We start from the raw sequence: 17,649 nt of genomic DNA, 5'->3' as shown, positions 1-17,649 counted from the left end.
ATTCGCCCATCCTAGACATTTTACATAATTGGAATCATACATTATTTGTCCCTTTGTGTCTGGCTCATTTCACCTAGCGTGATGTTTTCCAGGCTCATCCGTGTCACATGTTTGCTTGTTTTTTATATTGGTATTTGTGAAACAATAATATCCATCCTGAAAATGGTGTAAAACATGAGTTTATAGTTTAACAAGTTATTATAAAGGGACTAACATGCTATACCACTACCCAGACCAAGAAATAGAACTTTGCCAGCAGCCAGCAGCCCTCAGGCCTGTGGGTCCCTTCCCAGTCTAGGCTGCTCCCTTTCCACCAGAGGTAGCCATTACCTTGACTTTTTGGGTGATAATTCCCTTGCTTTTCCTTATGGTTTTACTGCCTGTGTTTGCATCCCTTTTGCCTGTATATAATATTGTATCTATTCTTTTGCATCTTATATCTTTTCTTTAGTATTTATTTGTGGGATTCATCTACATTGTTGCATGTAGCTATAGTTCTTTCATTTTTAGTTGGCTTTTTATCTTGAATTTGTCATTTATTTTTTTAAATAGTACTCTCAAAGGGTACAAAAACAAAAGATATAAAGAATAATAAAATGTCTTCCTCCCACCTTCATTCTCCAGATACCCTGTTCTCTCTAACCAAAGGCAATAAGAGTTATATGTTTATCTTTCTGGGGAGCTTTTTAGAAATCGGTAGCTCTGGGGTCTTACCAGGATTGGAAACCACTGATCCTTGGAGGACCTGTGGGTATCTTGAGCAGGCAGCTTAACTTTCACGCATTAATGAAATGTATTGCTTTAAAAGAACGGGGATAAATCTTTGCAAAGCAAGCTTGGAGCGCCCTTTCTTAAGCTCTGCAATATCCTGAAAAATAAAATTAGACTAAGAAAGGGGGAGTTTTGGAGGAGGAAGGGCATCATGGTCATTGTAGTGTAAGGGAGTGGGTGTTTATGGCAGTCAGGGGCCAGTGTGTTGGTTTGTAGAGGAACCCACAGCCCTCTGAAAGCATTGTAGTCAGAGAGTTTCAAGGAAAATAGTTACATTCATCCCGGCCCAGGGAGTGAGCTGCTGTGGTAGGCGGTGAGCCACTGGGCCCACAACCTATTCAATAAACGAGTCATGAAGAATCAAATACTTTGCAGCTATGCACAGTTCTGATACAAAGGACAGGAGGACACAGAGCCTGTCCTTGCTCAGATCCCCAACCTGCTGAAGGACCCAGAGTTTGTGCAGGCACAAGGAGCCGGCTCAGTCCAGCACTGTGGAGTAGGCTAGATGTTTGTTCTGTAGTGGGAGCGTGGACACAAACTTACAAGTAAGTGCAGAGTCACCGGTTTGGCACAGGGCCAAGAGCACTGGACCCAGAAGACCTGAGTTCTAGAATTGGGGATATAATATGTACAGGGAACACTGAAAAATAGAAAATCTGTGCCTCGAAGGGAACCATGGGGATGGAGCAGAGACATCCCTCCCCTTCACATTTCAAGCAGGAGAAATGATAACGCCCCTTGGCCGAGTGGTCATGCTCTATGTCTCTGAGGTGGCCTGTCATGGTCCTTTGGGCCACCACTGTGGCAGTGCCACTCCCAACAGTCCACCCTCTAACTCCCTCTCATCAGACACTGGTTCTGGTTCTTTTTCTGAGCAGGAAGATGAGGCACCTCCCAGGCCCCCTCTTCCTGAACTCTATAGCCCAGAGGACCAGCCCCCGGCTGTGCCACCTCTGCCAAGGGAGGCCACCATCATCCGGCACACTTCGGTGAGGGGCCTCAAGCGGCAGTCTGACGAGAGGAAGCGAGACCGGGAGCTGGGCCAATGTGTGAATGGGGACTCAAAGGTGAGCAGGGAGGGTCCCTGGAGTTGCCCCAGTGTGTGGGGGGAGGAGAGGTGACATGGGGCCTGCGTCGTACTCGCCCTGGGCAGCGGTAACAGCCTTAGACTCTGTTCACAGGTGGAACTTCGGTCATACGTTAGTGAGCCTGAGCTGGCGACCCTCAGCGGGGACACAGCCCAGCCCTCTCTCGGACTTTTGGGCCCTGAGAGCAGGTACCAGACGTTGCCGGGTAGAGGTAAGGCAAGACCCTCCATGGAGTCTTTACTGAAAGCGCTCCCTCCCTCAACTGTCACCAGTACCTCACGCTCTTCTGCTTGCAGCCTTGGGCCTAGATTTGGGCAGCAGCTGTCAGGAGGCCCGGAGCTGCTGCTCCTTCCTTTATCCCACATCCTGATTCTCTTCCTCTTTTTTTACATCTGTCCTGGGAATAGTAATAATACCAGTTACTACAGAGCCAGGCACTGTGGGACCTTCAGGCTCACAGCAATCCTGTGAGGGAAGTACTGTTAGTATCCCATTTTAGAGATAAGGCAACTAAGCCTCAGAGAAAGTGAATACTTTGATAAGTTATGGAGCCAGAATGCAGTCCCAGTGTTCTGGCTCCAGAATTCATGCTTTTAGCCACTGTCCCCTGCAGGCTGGGCTGTTGGGTGGCTGCCATCAGCTTGGCTATCTGGTGCCTTCCCGAGGATTTCCTTTCCTCTTCTCTGTCATTCTAAGACTCAGTGAGACCTTACTTTATTTAAATGAATGCCCTTTTCAAGTGGGCCACGTTCTCATTGCCCTTACCTGACTCTTCAAGATGGGGATGGAAACAAACTGAGGCCTTTAGGTTCTGCTCGTCTCCCATTTTCCCCATTTTCTGAGGAGCCAGACCCTCTTTCTCAGAAATTCCCTAAAGGGGAGGCTTCCTGACCTCTCTGCACCTGAGTCTCCTGGGACCCCTTAGCACATTGGCAGCTTTCCCTCACCTGTTCCTCACTTGATCTTCCTGTCTGCTCTTGGAGGTAGAAGGCCTCCTTTTGGCCAGGCCAGGAAGCAGAAGGACACAAAGAAGTGTTTATGGCACCTGTGGGATATGTGACTTCTAGCCCACCACACTGTCTTACTGGTTTGTGGCCTGAGCTGGCCCCTGGGAGGGTGTGGACCTTAAGTTTTGCTGAGTTGGGGCCACAGCAGCACTTGGCATTGTGCTCTGGGGTCCTTTTCCCTTCATTAATTATGGCCGAGCTGTGTTTATCAATGGAGTTTAAATTAGTGGTATTTGGGGCAGGACTATTCTTGCTCACCCAGGATTCTCTGGGCATCGTAGGCCATTTATCATTTGTTTTTCTTATGTATTAAATGCCAGTGGTGTCCTCAGTCAGTGTGATGTTCATTTCTAGATATTTAGGTACCACCGCAATAAGAATTGCTGCGAGTGGAGAAGCACAGGCTTTGGGGTCAGGCTAACCAGGGTGAAATAATACTTCTAAATCATAGGGCCCAGAACATGGTAAACACGTGATCAACAGTGTTCTTAGCCATGTAACATCAGACAAGTTCCTTAACCTCTCGGAGCCTTAGATTGCTTATCTTTACAATGATCAGGGAATGCCTACTTTGTAGGGCTATAAAAAAATACCTAGTATAATGCCTGCCTGTTACATAGTAAGTGCTCAATAAATGCTTCATGCCGCCTTCTTTCTCTTCATCCATTTATTCATTCTTTTAGTCAGTCAACCAAGAGTTGTAGAAATTGTAATCTAGTTAGGGAAACAGGTATGTTGACATTGTGGTCAGTGCTGTATCCAATGAATATAATGTGGGATATAGGGGATAACTAATTCTGCCTGGGGCATCTGAAAGGCTTCACCAAGGTAGAACATTTGAGTTGGGTTGTGAAGGGTGTATAAGAGTTCATCAGGAAGAAGATGGATGAAAGGCATTCCTACCCCTTCTTCCTTTCAACCTGCCAAGCAGCTCAGGTCTTCTGCATATGAAGGAAGCCTAGTGTATCCCATAGTTCCACTGGGACACTGTCCGCCATCAGGGGCAGATGGCATTCCTAGGCTGGTCCCCCTATCCTGCACTCTGGGGGCCTTACTCTTCCAGTCCCTGGGAAGGAAGAGGAGACAGAAGAGTGTGGGTCATTGGCTGGGAGCTCTTGGCGGCCCTTATGGGAATGGGAGGTTGATAGGAAGGGCCAGAGCTTGTCCGCCCTACCGTGAACACCCTTGGATTTCTCTCCTCCCTAAGGGCTCTCAGGATCCACGTCAAGGCTCCAGCAATCGTCCAGCATTGCTCCCTACGTCACGCTCCGGAGGGGTCTAAATGCTGAAAGCATCAAGATGACCTTCCCTGTGAGTGGCCTTGAGAAGTTTTTGAGTTGCCCATTGCTCCCTCATGTGTAGAGGGGAGGGGCTCTGAGGTGAATGGTGATTGGTGAACCTTTGAGCTCAGAGGTCCCCCTGCCACCATGTGTTCACAGACACCTTCCGCACTGCCCACCAAGAAGGGCAGGGCCTGCTTGGAGCAGCATCAGGCTGCCCTCTGCATTTCCCAAGGATCCCCCACCTTTCTCTCCAGCTCGTCAGGGTCATGGGAGGGAGCCTGCACCGTGCGTTATGGCCTATCACATGCTGCATGTGAGCCTGACTGAACAGGTCTAGACCTCAGTAACTGCCATTGCAGGATGGGGTGCTTCCCAGAGGGTGGGGTGCAGCCCAGTGAGGGCTGTGGGCATCACGTGCTTAGAGGAGTGGTTCTCAATGCAAGAGGGGATAAACTAGAGTGTGTGTGTGTGTGTGTGTGTGTGTGTGTGTGAGAGAGAGAGAGAGAGACAGAGACAGAGAGAATGGGAATGAGACCAGCAGGGTTGCTGCCCTCTGTGTTCCCAGCCCAGCTGCTCTATCTGTAACTCGCCCTCCCATCCTCTGCAGAGACCTAAGAGTGCCTTGGAGCGCCTGTACTCAGGGGACCACCAGCGGGGCAAGATGAGCGCGGAGGAGCAGCTCGAGCGCATGAAGCGGCACCAGAAGGCCCTGGTCCGTGAGCGCAAGAGGACGCTCAGTCAAGGAGAGAGGACAGGCCTCCCTTCGTCCCGCTACCTCAGCCAACCTCTCCCTGGAGATCTCGGCTCAGTATGTTAGAAGGGTCCAGACAGGCAGGGCTGGGATAAGGAACAGAGCTTCCCCTCAAACTGAGCAGGGCTTCCTTGATTCCCCCCAAAACAAGCATGTCACACTCCCTGAGAGAGTGGGCTGTTGACCTAGATGGTTCAGAACATACCCCGTGGGGCTGTTTGCCCATGGCTGTGTGTGTAACCTGGTCAGAGAGTGACCTAGAACCAGAGCAGGAGAGAGGATGTCACAGCAAGAGTCGAAGAGCCTGCGAAAGTATCCAAAGTCAGTCTTCCAAGCTGAGTTTGAGAGGGGCCTTTGTAGGCATTTGGAATCTCAGCTGAATCAAGGACCTGGGAATACAGAGTCTGAGGAGTGGAGGAGGAAGATGATGATATGATTTGATAAGGAGAAACACAAGCAAACCAACCAGCTTTTCAAGCCTCCAAGCGGATGCCCTGTGGGAATTACTGGACACAGGTGGTGTCCCACAACTCTGAGGGCTGGTGGTCTCCCACAGCTTGTGGTGCTAAAAGGCCTCATGGTGCCCCCAGAGAGCTGGGGAATCTATGCTGCCCCCTGGTGGCACTGCCCAGCACTGTGCCCTGCCCACAGTCGCCTTAGGTCCCTTTTGGAAACATTCCATTTGACTTTTCCCTGTTGTTTGAAATCTCACGTTTCCCTAGCTCTTTAGCCTGACTGCTATTTCCCTAATTCATTGCACAAGCTCTCTTGCTTTTAGTGTTATTGCTCATTGCCCCTCTAATCCTGCCTGATTGTGTTTACAGAAGCTTCTAATTTGCATTGAACATTCTCTAACTGGCCTGCGCTGTTTGTTACCAGGCTTGTAATAGCAGCTCTTAATAGCTTAGTGAGCACCCCTAGATGTGACTCACCTTTCTGGTGCCCCCAACCACATGACTTATAATTGACTCGTCCCAGACGCTGCCCGGCAAAGCTGAGCCAATCCCCTGCCTGAGAACCTTGGCCATTGGCAGAGGTTTGGGCATTACGAATTTATCCAAGTTCGTGCTTTACACTTGGACAGTAGACGTGGACTTTGGAGACTGCACGTTTGAATAAGTTCTTCCAAGTCTGACGTTGTTCAGTTCCAATTCCTCTGGTCCCATTGCACAATTTCTTATAGAAAACCTTTTGTGTTTCTGGTACTTATTAACTTGAATGGATAGCAAAATGTGCTATGTTCTGTATTCAGAGGGGCTCTGTGCAGCTGTTAGCTCAGACACCAAAGGGGTAAGACCCAAGACACTTTAAGCTGCAAACCTGGTAACTTTTAAACTTTATAAGAAAATGTCATATGGGATAACACTGACCCTTTACAACTTGATGTCTCAAAAGTAGAAAGATTATCTAAAAAGTATAACTTCGATACCTTGTAATTTTTCTCTTTAAAAAAAAAAAAAAAAAAAGACTGGTGTAAGTCTCTGCATCAACGCCAATAAACGTGTTGCTTGATGAGAATGGATTGGCGTGGTTCTTCCTGAGGATATGTCATAGAATCTAGTGATCCTTTGCTGTTTGTGTAAACAATCAGGCTGGGCTACAATGAGGCCTTGTCTCTATTTGGGGCACTTGTGAGCGTGTAAGAAAATGTTTGTTTACTTTGTGAATCATTAAATTAATTTTTCATCTCTGGAACTTCATTTGCCTAATCCTTTCAAACTATATGGAAATCAACAGCTAAGAACAATTACATTGGCCTGGAGTCGGTACTGAGAGCTTGTGCATGAATGGGTGAAATGTCTGTTATGGCTATAGGTTTGGGGGTATTTGAAGGGTCCTCAAAGACAACTGTGACTGTTTGTGGCTCCATGAGGTGGACGAGGTAGGAAGGAGGCAGTGGCCTGGGTTGTATAAGCATCCCCCTGAGCATAGGCTTTGCTTCTGGTCAAAAGAAGAGAGGCTTGGAGCCTGTTCCCTATTCTCACCAGCCTGCTGCGTGTCAAAGTCCCCTGAGGATGCAAGCCACAGGTGGCTGGGAAGCCTCTTGGAAGCAAGACCCTCATGCTTGAACATTAAAGTGGTTGGGTTAGATTTTTCCTCTTGTGAAGAGATGCTTATTACAAAGTCAGTGCTACCGAATAGCCCTGGGAAAATTGTATTTGGTTTATCAACTCAATTTTAAATTATTTTTTATTTTTTAACTAAAAGCATCTACTGCAGATAGATGCTATCTTATGTATCACCTTTATCTACCTCACTAGCCCCATGATGCTCCCATGTCGCCATCCCCAGCCCTGCAGTAATTGTGCACACCACCCTGTGTCCTGTATCCTCTAATGAGAGGTTCTTGGTTATTCCACTTGCTTGACAGGACCTCAGAGGACTTGTTTTCTCCATTATTTCTGAGCCTAGGTCATGTGGCTCCTGAACTAGAAAACCTTCCCTGAGCTGTAGGGCAGCAGAAGGGGCAATTCCCTTCTCGGGAGCACTGCCCTAGATTCTGTTTTGGGTTTACTCTCTCAGACCCAAGAGCCTACTACATCCTTGGGAACCATTGTGAACCCAAAGCCCTGGTTCTAAGAGCAATGCCCTGGGGATGCATGTTTGAACCCTCTGGGGGCCCAGATCAGAGAGAAAGTAGCAGTCTGGCAACAGCCCATATAAAGGGGATGGAGGCCTCATTCTCCGTTAAACAAGGAGTTACAGCTCATAGGAGGGACCGTCCATCACAAAACTACTGCGTTGTTTTAGAGGCAAGGAGGTTGAGGTCCACAGTCACATAGCATTGCCCTTTGAGTCACAGGCCTGTCTTCTCAGAGCCTGTAAGGACTATCCTAAAGGGACCTGGTGTGGCTCTTTCAGCAGTCAGGAAGTGACTGCTCTTAACCCTCTTGTTTGTTGCCAGTGGAAACGCGAGCAGGACTTTGACCTACAGTTGCTGGAACGGGCCATGCAAGGGGAAAGAAAGGACAAGGAGGAGAATGGCTGGTTGAAATTGCAGGCCATGCCTGTCACCGAGTTGGACCTGGAGCCACAAGACTATGATTTGGACATCAGCAGAGAGGTGAGGGCAGGAGCTACCTTCATGCCACCCCAGGAGGCACGGCCTTCAGGCTTCCAGCCTGACCAACCCTCCCAGTGGCACTGGAGAGTGTTGGCCTGAATGAGGACAAGGCTAAGCCTCAAAGTGGTCCAGGAGGATGGCTGGATAGCAGCTTGAGGCAATAAAAGGAATCCAGGCTTTCTGATACCCATTCCAACCTTTCTGTGTATTTTGGGGCAAGTCGTTTAACTCCTCTATGCCTCTATTCTCTCAACAATAAAGTGGGTTGTTGTAAGGATCAAGTGACTTAGTATGTTGCTGGGAGGATTAGCAGTGATCAGAAAGCCATGAGCACAGGGCCTGGCATATGATAGGTGCCTGATGTAGTTATTGTTAGGTAGTGTCCCCTAGAAAACCAAAGATTGGCCTTACAACTGGCCACACAGGACAGCTTGGACAATCAGACTTGGAGTAGTGAAGGGCAGGTTTGAAAACCATAAGCGAAATTTCTACCCCTGACTGGGGCTAGGAGATGGGTCATGGTTCTGGTATGAATTCTTCAGGCGCCCTCTGGTGGCTAACATGCATCATAACAGGGTGGGCCTAGGAAAGCCAGTAGCCCCTGAATCTTTTACCCAGTCAGGAATGTTGCTACCCAAGGGAAGAGAAAGGGGACTTAGGGAGTGACAGACTCAGGGCCTTCAAGACATAGGGTGATCTTCTGTGGTCTATATTGTTTCATTTGTAAGCTCTGGAAGGCAGAGCCTATAGCTGTTTGGTTCACCTTTGTGCCCTTAGCACCTAGCACAGGGCTTGGAACACAGCAGGTGCTCCATCAATACTTGCCCGATGAAGACTGTGTTGAGTGAATTGCACAGTTGCCCACAGAAGTCCGGAGAACATTTGCACAATGGCTTGGCCTGCCCTGAAGCCACATGAGAGGAAATGCACTCACCACGTGAAGAGCGGGTCTAGGGGACGCCTTGCAGAACTTGCCCACAAGTTTGTTTGATGTGGGAATGAGTGCTGAGGAGGAGCTGTGCCCTTCCTCAGTGTCTTCCTCCTGTGTTAAGGAGCAGGGGCAAACCCACGCACAGGCAGATTTTGCCACTGTTATCTACCTGACTCGTATGTTTGGGGTTCATGTGTTCTTTGGGAGCAGAGTGTGGGTGAGTAGATGCTTGTGGAGTTGCTGAGTGCTGGTTCAGCTAGGGCTCCAGGGGTTAGTAAGGCCAGTCTCCTGCCCTCAGACCTTTTCCCTTTGGCACCTGAAGCAACCAAAGGTCAGTGCTTTCTCAGATTCACTAAAGAAGCTTCCACATCCTGCCTTGGCAGTGGAAATGTGTTCTGTAGTGTCCTAATGGGCCTGCCAGCAAGGAAAAAAGTCCTTCCTTATCTCTAACCTAAATCCTTTCTGCTTCAGTGTAATCCGCTTCCTTCCTCTGTGTCTGCCCCCATTGGAAATAACAGAGAAGAGTTTATTTCTTACCTTTTTTCACTAGAGTGAAAGGGCTACATGGGCTTAAGTCCAAATCCAGATTTACCCTGGAATTGGATTTAGCTTGTTTTTAGAAGCTTTAACCAATTCCATTTAGATGTGCTTTTATCCTTCAAAGAGAAGAAATTCTTCAGGGTGTGCAAAAGTTGCCTTCATGATTCTTAGGCCAAGCGAGAGTTTGCCAAACTGAGGTTACCACTGGGTTGTGTGAGATCCTGGTGGGGAGGAGTGGGCCATTTTCCTCTGGAAAGCAGTTGACGCAGCATGGCTGCCTCTGCCCCTTTATAGGGACAGACAGCACTTTTGTTTCCTTTCTTTCATTCGTCAGTCCATCCAACCAGTAGTCCAAGGAGTACCTGCTGAAGAGCTACTAAGTGCCAGGCCCCTGCACTGGACAGACAGAGAAAGTGACCAATAGAAAGCAAAAGAGTAACAGGAGGAGGGCATGACCTAGTTTGGGGATCAGGGAGGTTTCTCAAGGTGAGGTCAAAAGGATGAGAAAGAGTCAGTGGAGCAAAAGGAAGAGCATCCCAGGACAGGAAACAGCAGGGACAAAGGCCCCATGGTAGGAGGGGAATTCAAGGAGAACTGGTGGGTCAGCGTGGCTGGAGAGGTCAGCAGGTCAGATCACGTAGGGCCTTGTGGTTAAGGTGACCGACATAAGGGGTTATCTTCCTCCTGAGAGCTTTTAGTCTGTTTTTTTTTTTTTTTTTTGCCTTACCCCTTCCATTCCCTCAGTCTGTTGGAGGTGGTCTGGTATAGCAGAAAGAACATGGGCTTTGAAGTCAGACCTGGGTTTAAATGTCCACCCCACTCTTTGTGATCTTGGCAAGTTTCTCAATCTCTCTGGACTTCCTCATGAGCAGGGGTCAACAAGAAGCAGGTTCTAAGCACCTGAGCCTCCCCCTTGTCCTCCTTCTGGTCCTCTCGTCAGCTGTCCAAACCAGAGAAGGTCGCCATCCCTGAACGTTATGTGGAGCTGGACCCCGAAGAGCCGCCCAGCCTGGAGGAGCTGCAGGCGAGGTATCGCAAAGCTGAGAAGATCCGCAGCATCCTCACCCGGTCAAGGTCAGCCCTTGCTCTGCCCAAGTCCGGCAGCCCATTCAGCCCATCCCCAGGGGGCGTGTTAACCATGCGGGCCTGAGCCAGGCTGACTGGACCGCCCCTGGTGCCAGGCCTGCATCTCAGGTAGCCCTGATCATAGGAAGGAACAGGCTGATACCACATCACTGACAAATCAGTGAGGAAGCTTGTCTGGGACATCCAGAAGTCCTGAAAACACTCATGGAGGTGCCCCATCCTGAGCCTTCACCCCCAAATCTGTGTCCGTAGTGACCCACCAAGTGTAGGGAGTGGAGCCAAGCAAGGCGGTGAAGTGTACAAAGTTGGAGATCAGCTCCAAAGATGGCTCTCCAGCATTAGACCCTCACGCAGACCTGTGGACCAGACCCAGGGGCCTCAGCTTTGTCCTGAGGATGCTGCGGACTTTGCCCACCTGTCCACCTCTGTAGCAACCCTACAGCCTCCCTGCCACCTCAGCCCCGTAGCCTCGGAAACTTAAACCTGTAGTTCGTAAGCCTCCTTTTCCTTAGGCTAACCATTTCATGTCTGCATTTAACAAGAGCTTTAATCTGGGGCTCTTAACTTGTGGTCTGTGACCCTCCCAAAGGAGGAACAAAGTTATGAGCATTTAGGCGTTTGGAGACAAGCATTCATACCTTTGTCTAGGGAGAAAGTCTATAATTTTCATCTGATGCCCCCTCAAAAGGTTGAGAACCTCCAGGCCAAGGAGACCCCAGCTGGGCCTCTGACCTGCATTCATGAGGCTGGCACCTCGGGCTGGCCAAGGGCCCACAGTCTGTTTTCTGGCCCATCTGCAGCGTGTCCAACCTGCAGTCCGCAGCAAGCCAGGACCGGAACAGTGTGGCCGACCTGGACTCTCAGCTGCAGGAGCAGGAGCGCATCATCAACATCTCCTACGCCCTGGCCTCTGAGGCCTCCCAGCGCAGCAAGCAGGTGGCAGGTAAGGCCAGGGATGCAGTCTCCCAGCCTGGGGTCTAGCCAGCTCTTCCCTGCGGCTCAGGGCCCAGAGTCACGAGTCAGTGGGGAAACCAGGTGTCTGGGTTGGCAGTCGAGGGCCACTAGTGCGTTCTCCTGACCAGAGAGTGTCCTGTTCATGAGCACAGCAGGGCAGTGGACGGTGCATTGGGCAGGCCAGGAAGTGGGGGAGAAAGCGTGGGAACTGGAGCACTGGAGTGTAAGAGGAAAGAGGTCCTGGGAGCAATTATTATCCTTAAGTCTAGGGCTGGTGCTGCTCTTCAACTTTCTCTGAGATAGTGGGTTAAGAACAGGTTTTTGAGGTGCCTGAGCCATAGGATCAAGGTTAAGGTTTCTGACCTCATGAAGAGGGGACAGCAAAGCCATTGGTGCTTGAATTTCTTGCTGGGATGAGGCAGAACAGGGCCCTTCTAGCCTTCCCTGGGACCCCGCTCAAAACCAAAGCCCCTGTTCACCTAATCAGACTGCCCTGTGCCAGAAAGCAGGACTTGGGAAGGTGGGACTTTGCTGGCCAGGGTGGGTGAATAGCACTGAGGGGTGCGTGTGTATAATGGTGTGTTTATGTATGTGTGTGTACATTGGTGTGTGTGTGTGTAAAATGGGTGCTTTCTCTCTGACCAGCCAGGAAAGGAACTCAAGTCTCTTCCCTCACCCACATCGTACCCTCTGTGTGCCCTCAAAGTTCTCCTAGTCTCGTTTCTCCCCAGATGCAGAGGCCACTGTGTCTAGGTGGTGCCTCTGGCCAGGTGTGCTCTAGGCTTTCTGGGGAGGGGGCAGTCATAGAACCCGAAGTCATATCCACAGTCCCCACCAGTCCCCCCAACCCTGGCCAAAGGCTCTAGAAGTGTCTAAGGGTGGGGCCTGCAGGACCCTGAGATGACTGGCCCTGGGGAGTCTTTTCTGGCCACTGTGTCTAGGTGGTGCCTCTGGCCAGGTGTCCTCTAGGTTTTCTGGGGAGGGGGCAGTCATAGAACCCGAAGTCATATCCACAGTCCCCACCAGTCCCCCCAACCCTGGCCAAAGGCTCTAGAAGTGTCTAAGGGTGGGGCCTGCAGGACCCTGAGGTGACTGGCCCTGGGGAGTCTTTTCTGGGGGGGCAAAAATGGCCTCAGGCAACCATGGAAGTGGCTGAGGACGAGGGGAGGGGCCAGGGTCTCAGCAGAAGGCCTGTTTCCTGTGCCCTATGACCCCATCCTCCACACTCAGCAGGCTGAGAGGTGGCCTCTGTAGTGTTCTGTGGCAGGGGAGGCAGGAGATGCCTCATCCAGACCGCCTCCTCCTAATGACCTTGGGGCTCCCTAGCCTGTCTCAGCAACTTTTGAGTCCTTGTCAATGTGGAGGGTTCTGGCGGGACTGCTCTACTACCCTGAAGTGCTCTCCTCTCTAACCTGTGCTTGCTCTAGCTCTGTGGGTCAGTCACCCTCAGCTTTCTGCTCACCAGCTAACGAGCACACCAGACCTAACACCCTGTGGTCAGTTAGCAGGGCCTCTCTCACTTCCCTTCCAAGTGATGCTCTTTCTGCAGCCTTGCCTCACTTTTGCTCCCTCTTTCCATCTCAGAGACATATCTGGGAACTGCAGGCCAGTCCCAGCCAGGCCCCCATGGGTGTGTCCCCCAAGCCCAGGCCATTAGTGGTGGGCAGTGGGGCTCGTGCAACACCCTCTCTGCCAAGTGGGGCGTCAGGCACTCTGGGAGCAGATGAGGAGTCTAACGCACCACTTAATTCCTGTGTGCCCCGTCTAGCACAGCAGCTGGTCCTCCTCCCGCCTAAAGCCCCTCTGTCCTCCAGGCCGACACCACCTTACCCCCCCTTAAGCAACGGACTCCACTACACCTTTGTCTAACACCTGCCAAGTAAGAGCCTCTGCCCGGCATGCCCCTTGCTGCTCACTGCCCCCCTTGCCTAGTGCTGAGCATGCCCTCCTTTCCCTCCTCCCGCCGCCGAGATGATTGCAGTGCTGCCTACTGAAGCTTCCTCCCTTTGGCAAAGCGGCCGCCACCGGGGAGACTGTCTTGAGTGGTAAGCAGGTAGGAGACTGGTGCTTTTTAGAAACTCAGTCTTCAGTGGCTCTGATGGAATATTGTGTGAAATCTAGGCCTCCTACCTCCCTAAAGACCTCAAGGGCCAGAACTGCACCCTCCACCCCATGCTCTCTTCCTGGCAGGTGACCTGATGTCCCAAGGGACCAGGGTAGGCCAGACTGCCAGCCTCAGGCAATTGGAAGAGAGGAGTTAGATCTTGCCAGGACTCAGGACTTTTGCCAAAGAACTGGAAGACTGGAAAAAGTCTGTTTTACAGATGAGGAAACTGAGGTTCAGCGAGGGAATAGAGCTTGCCCCGGGTCACAGAGTGAACTGGTGCCAGGGCAAGGGCTGGGACTGCCCTTTTTCAGTGGCTTGCACACCTTAGAAGGGAAGAAAAGGAAGCTTCAGGAAAAGACTGCCCAGGGCACTGTGAAAGTGTCCCTTAGCCAGGCAGAATATTCCAACACCGCCCTGTCAAATCCTCCCTGTGTGAATATTTAATAATGAGAGGCAGTGGGGGATTAAGGAAGGAGCCCTGGACCGGGAGTCAGGAGACCTGGTGTCTGGTACCACCTTACTTCGTGTCCTTGGCCTGGATCCTTGACTTTTGAAGCCAAGTGCCTCACCTGAACTGAGGAGGGTTGGATTAGAGGTCCTTGCAGTCCTTTCCCTGATATTTCATCTCCTATCATTTTGTAGGGTTTTTCCCTTTTCTACTTTTATGTATACTTACAGTTAACATTGTTGACCACCATCTGTCTGTCAGTTTGTTACACTGTGGTGGCTTGTGTGTTGCTATGATGCTGGAAGCTATGCCACTGGTATTTCAAATACCAGCAGAGTCATCCAGGTTGGACAGGTTTCAGTGGAGCTTCCAGACTAAGACAGATTAGGAAGAAAGGCCTGGTGATCTCCTTCTAAAAATTGGCCAATGGATCACAACAGAATATTGTCCGATACAGTGCTGGAAGATGAGCTTCCTAGGTTGGAAGTCACTGAAAATACACAATAGCTGCAACAGTGGACTCAAGCATACCATCGATCACGAAGATGGTGCAGGACTGGGCAACATTTTGTTCTGTGATATATAAGGGTGCCTCGAGTTGGAGCCAATTGATGGCAATTAACTAAGAACAACATTGTTGAGTACCTACTGTGTGTGCTAAGCAGCTCCTTTGACAACAACCCTACGAGGGTAATAGCCTCCTTTTTACAGATAAGCAAATGACCACCTTGAGTGACTTGCCTAAGGAGCTGGTTTCTCAGTGTCAGAGCCAGGACTTAAACCCTTTCTGTGAGTCCAGAGTCTTTGCTCTTAATCGCCACTTGTGAGCTGGTCTGGGCCACACTCAAGAGCTATAAGTGTTTGGATAAGGGAGTGAAATAAAGGACCGAGAGTGTGTGTGCTGGGGGAGGAGGGGCATGGTTTTCAGCAGGTGTCCACTCACCTGGGTGCATCCCCAACCTCAGAGCAGAGTCGGTAGGCCCCAGCCAACATGAGGGTAGGAGGGAAGACATTGGCCTACTAGGGCCAGGCTCTCAGGAGATGTGGAGTGGAGATCCCATCGCTGAAGAACCCGCTGAAGCTCCAGCTGGGTTGTTGTAAAAAGGCCACAGAGACCCTGCCGGGACCAGAGTTGAGTATGTGGTTTTCTCCTAGTGATTGAGCATGGTGACACCATCCAGGTCACAGAGCGGCTCTGTTCCTCCTGGCTTTTGCAGCCCCTGTGGCTTTTAGGTCCTGCATGCTCTTTCAGAACATATTCATGTTTCCTCTTACTCTTACAGTATATTCAGTAGGAGGTGGGTATAATCACCCTCCTTTTAGATTAGAGAAACTGAGGCCCATGGAGGCTGAGAGACTACTCAGTGAATGCAGGGCAGGGCCAGAACTGGACCCAGAGTCCTCTTTGCTCAGGCCCTGTGCCCTAGCAGAGCAGGATGTACTCCCTAGAAGTGGGAAGTCAGGGTGAAGGGAGGGTGGGACCAAGCAGCCATGAATCCTAGAAGCCAAGCGTCCCCCCAACAGCGGCCGCATTGCCCTGTCCCGTGCTCTGCTGCTCTCTGTCTGTCAGCCAGTCTGCCATTCCCTGTCTCGTGTGCACACACACATGCCCACCACCAGATGCGGGTGTGGGTCCTGCCAGCCTCTCATTGTTTCCTGTGCTTCTTGCCAGCCCAGGCAGTGACTGATCCGTGACCTATCCTGCAGAGGACAAGTCTGGAGCCAGAGACCCAATGGAACCAGCTTCCTCTGAGAAGATGGATCTTTCTGCCCCCAAGGAAACCCCTTTCACCTGCAGGGGTTCTGGCTAGAGGAAGGAGGAGCCCACAGACTATGGGGTGTTAACCATAGGGCTAGGTCCTAACACACACTCCACTTGTTTTAGTTCAGACTCCTTTTTTCACATGACAAAGGCACTTTTGATACACACTATAAAATACTGACACTGTATTTTAGAATCAGAATATATTTTATAACATTCACCTCAAGGGCTGAGTGGCTGGAAAGATGAGGATGCAGGATTTCGTAGCTGCACATACAGAATCAGGTACCGTTTGGGTGGTAGGTGCGGGTAGGGGGAGAAGGGCAAGGCAAGCAGAGGCCAGTCCAACTTTGGATGAACTCAGGGGAAAGTTGGATTTGGAATGTGCTTCCAGTGGATTCCAGCTTCAGCTTCGTTGGCATGCTGCCTCGAAGAAGAGGGCTCCTTGGCTGCAGAGGTCACTGTCCCTGACCTGACCGGATGACCAGCTCCAGGTGAAACTCCACCAGGATGGCACGTGGTAGATGGCCCTTGGGTTTGGCTTAGGGGCAACAGTATGTTCGGGAGCTTTGGGCTTCCTAACCCACCCATAAGTTTCTCTCAGCAAAGGGCTCTTCTCAGAAAGAAAAAAAGTAGTTCACTTTAATTAAAAATATATATATGTACACTTAGAAATACAGAAAAGGTGACAGGAAGCAACTTTTATTGTATCATGAGCAATAAACTCCACACCGGTGGCATCTACCTGAAAACCCCTGACTGAATGCCTTCCCTCCACACCAGACTGTGATGGAAATCCTGGGGCCTTTGCCACCTACCCTGGAGAGCCCTGGGTCAGGCTCCCCAGCGGGTGGTTGGTTGTCCAGGATGGGGCCTGGTGGCAGGAGGGCTGGCAGTGTGACCCCCCACCATCCTGATGGCCTGTGGCTGCAGGGCCTGAATGGCAGGACATTGACATGACTTCCAGCCCAAAATGAAGAGGGGACTTCCAAGACAGTCACAGTGTTCATGACCCTTTATTTAAGTCGTGTTCTCATGATATTCTGCATATAGAAAATGATGTTTAAAAAGAAAAAAAAAAAAAAAATGGGCGGAGCCACACTTTAAATGAAAGGTTATCTTTGACTATGCTCAGAAAAAAAATTTTTTGAATATATTTAGAAGTTGCCGTCTATTTTTAAATAATTCCATATGCTGCCAGTATCGACTTCATGACATTTGCCAAAATAAAATTTTATTTTTGCCTTTATAAGATTTTGTTGGAAAAATGAAATGAATATTTTGCAAGAAAAAGCTAATTTAAATGAGAGCATAATGGTTTGCAAAAAAAAAAAAAAAAAGATGTACAGATTAAAATATTAACCTGACATGCTTCCTGTTTCTTGCTGGGTATATTATCTGGTGAGTGGTCCGGGTTAGTTTTTTTCCATTTCTCTGGAAAATCCCCACTGTCAGCCCTTGATCATGCTCGTGTTCACCTATGAAAAGTTTCTCCTGATGAGAGTTCCTTGACAACTTGGTTGACTTTGAAGGCCTGGGGGAAGAAACCTGTGCTTCTAGGCTCTTGGCTGGGCTTCTGTAGCTGCTCGGGGTGGCCCCCACCCTAACCCACCCCTGCCTGAGAGCTGCTGGGCTGTGGATTCTCATGTGGGGGCTGCTTTGGCTGGTGGACTGCAATCCGAGACAGCATGGGGGAGGGAGAGGCACCACGGCCCGCTTCCGACCCACATGCTGCCTGCTTGTTCCAGTGAGGCGGCAAACTGGGTTTGTATGTAATTCATTGTGACTTGTGATTTATGCTTAAAACAGAAGGCAAGAGGCCAGCTCAGTTTAGGGATGTGTATATTTCCAAAT

The 17,649-nt window shown here is 50.2% G+C and overlaps 1 protein-coding gene across 7 annotated transcripts in view; it reads left to right on the top strand.

The window, feature by feature from the left end:
• Positions 1–16,978, top strand: part of PLEKHA7 (pleckstrin homology domain containing A7) — a 236,738-nt gene extending 219,760 nt beyond the window's left edge. For 5 of the 7 annotated variants that reach the window (XM_049890552.1, XM_049890556.1, XM_049890557.1 and 2 more), the window contains 8 exons: positions 1,653–1,841; positions 1,956–2,073; positions 4,077–4,180; positions 4,760–4,960; positions 7,809–7,967; positions 10,379–10,512; positions 11,325–11,467; positions 13,247–15,689. In XM_049890552.1, coding sequence (XP_049746509.1) covers positions 1,653–1,841; positions 1,956–2,073; positions 4,077–4,180; positions 4,760–4,960; positions 7,809–7,967; positions 10,379–10,512; positions 11,325–11,467; positions 13,247–13,347 — 1,149 coding nt within the window. In that variant the 3' untranslated portion in view covers positions 13,348–15,689. The other 2 variants (XM_049890554.1, XM_049890555.1) reach the window with 2 other exon arrangements.
• The last annotated feature ends 671 nt before the right edge of the window (positions 16,979–17,649 follow it).

This window comes from Elephas maximus, chromosome 7, assembly GCF_024166365.1.
Source record: "Elephas maximus indicus isolate mEleMax1 chromosome 7, mEleMax1 primary haplotype, whole genome shotgun sequence".
Taxonomy (NCBI): Eukaryota; Metazoa; Chordata; class Mammalia; order Proboscidea; family Elephantidae; genus Elephas; species Elephas maximus.
The sequence above is the reverse complement of the archived record's forward strand: the minus strand, read 5'-3'. Positions and strand labels throughout refer to the sequence as shown.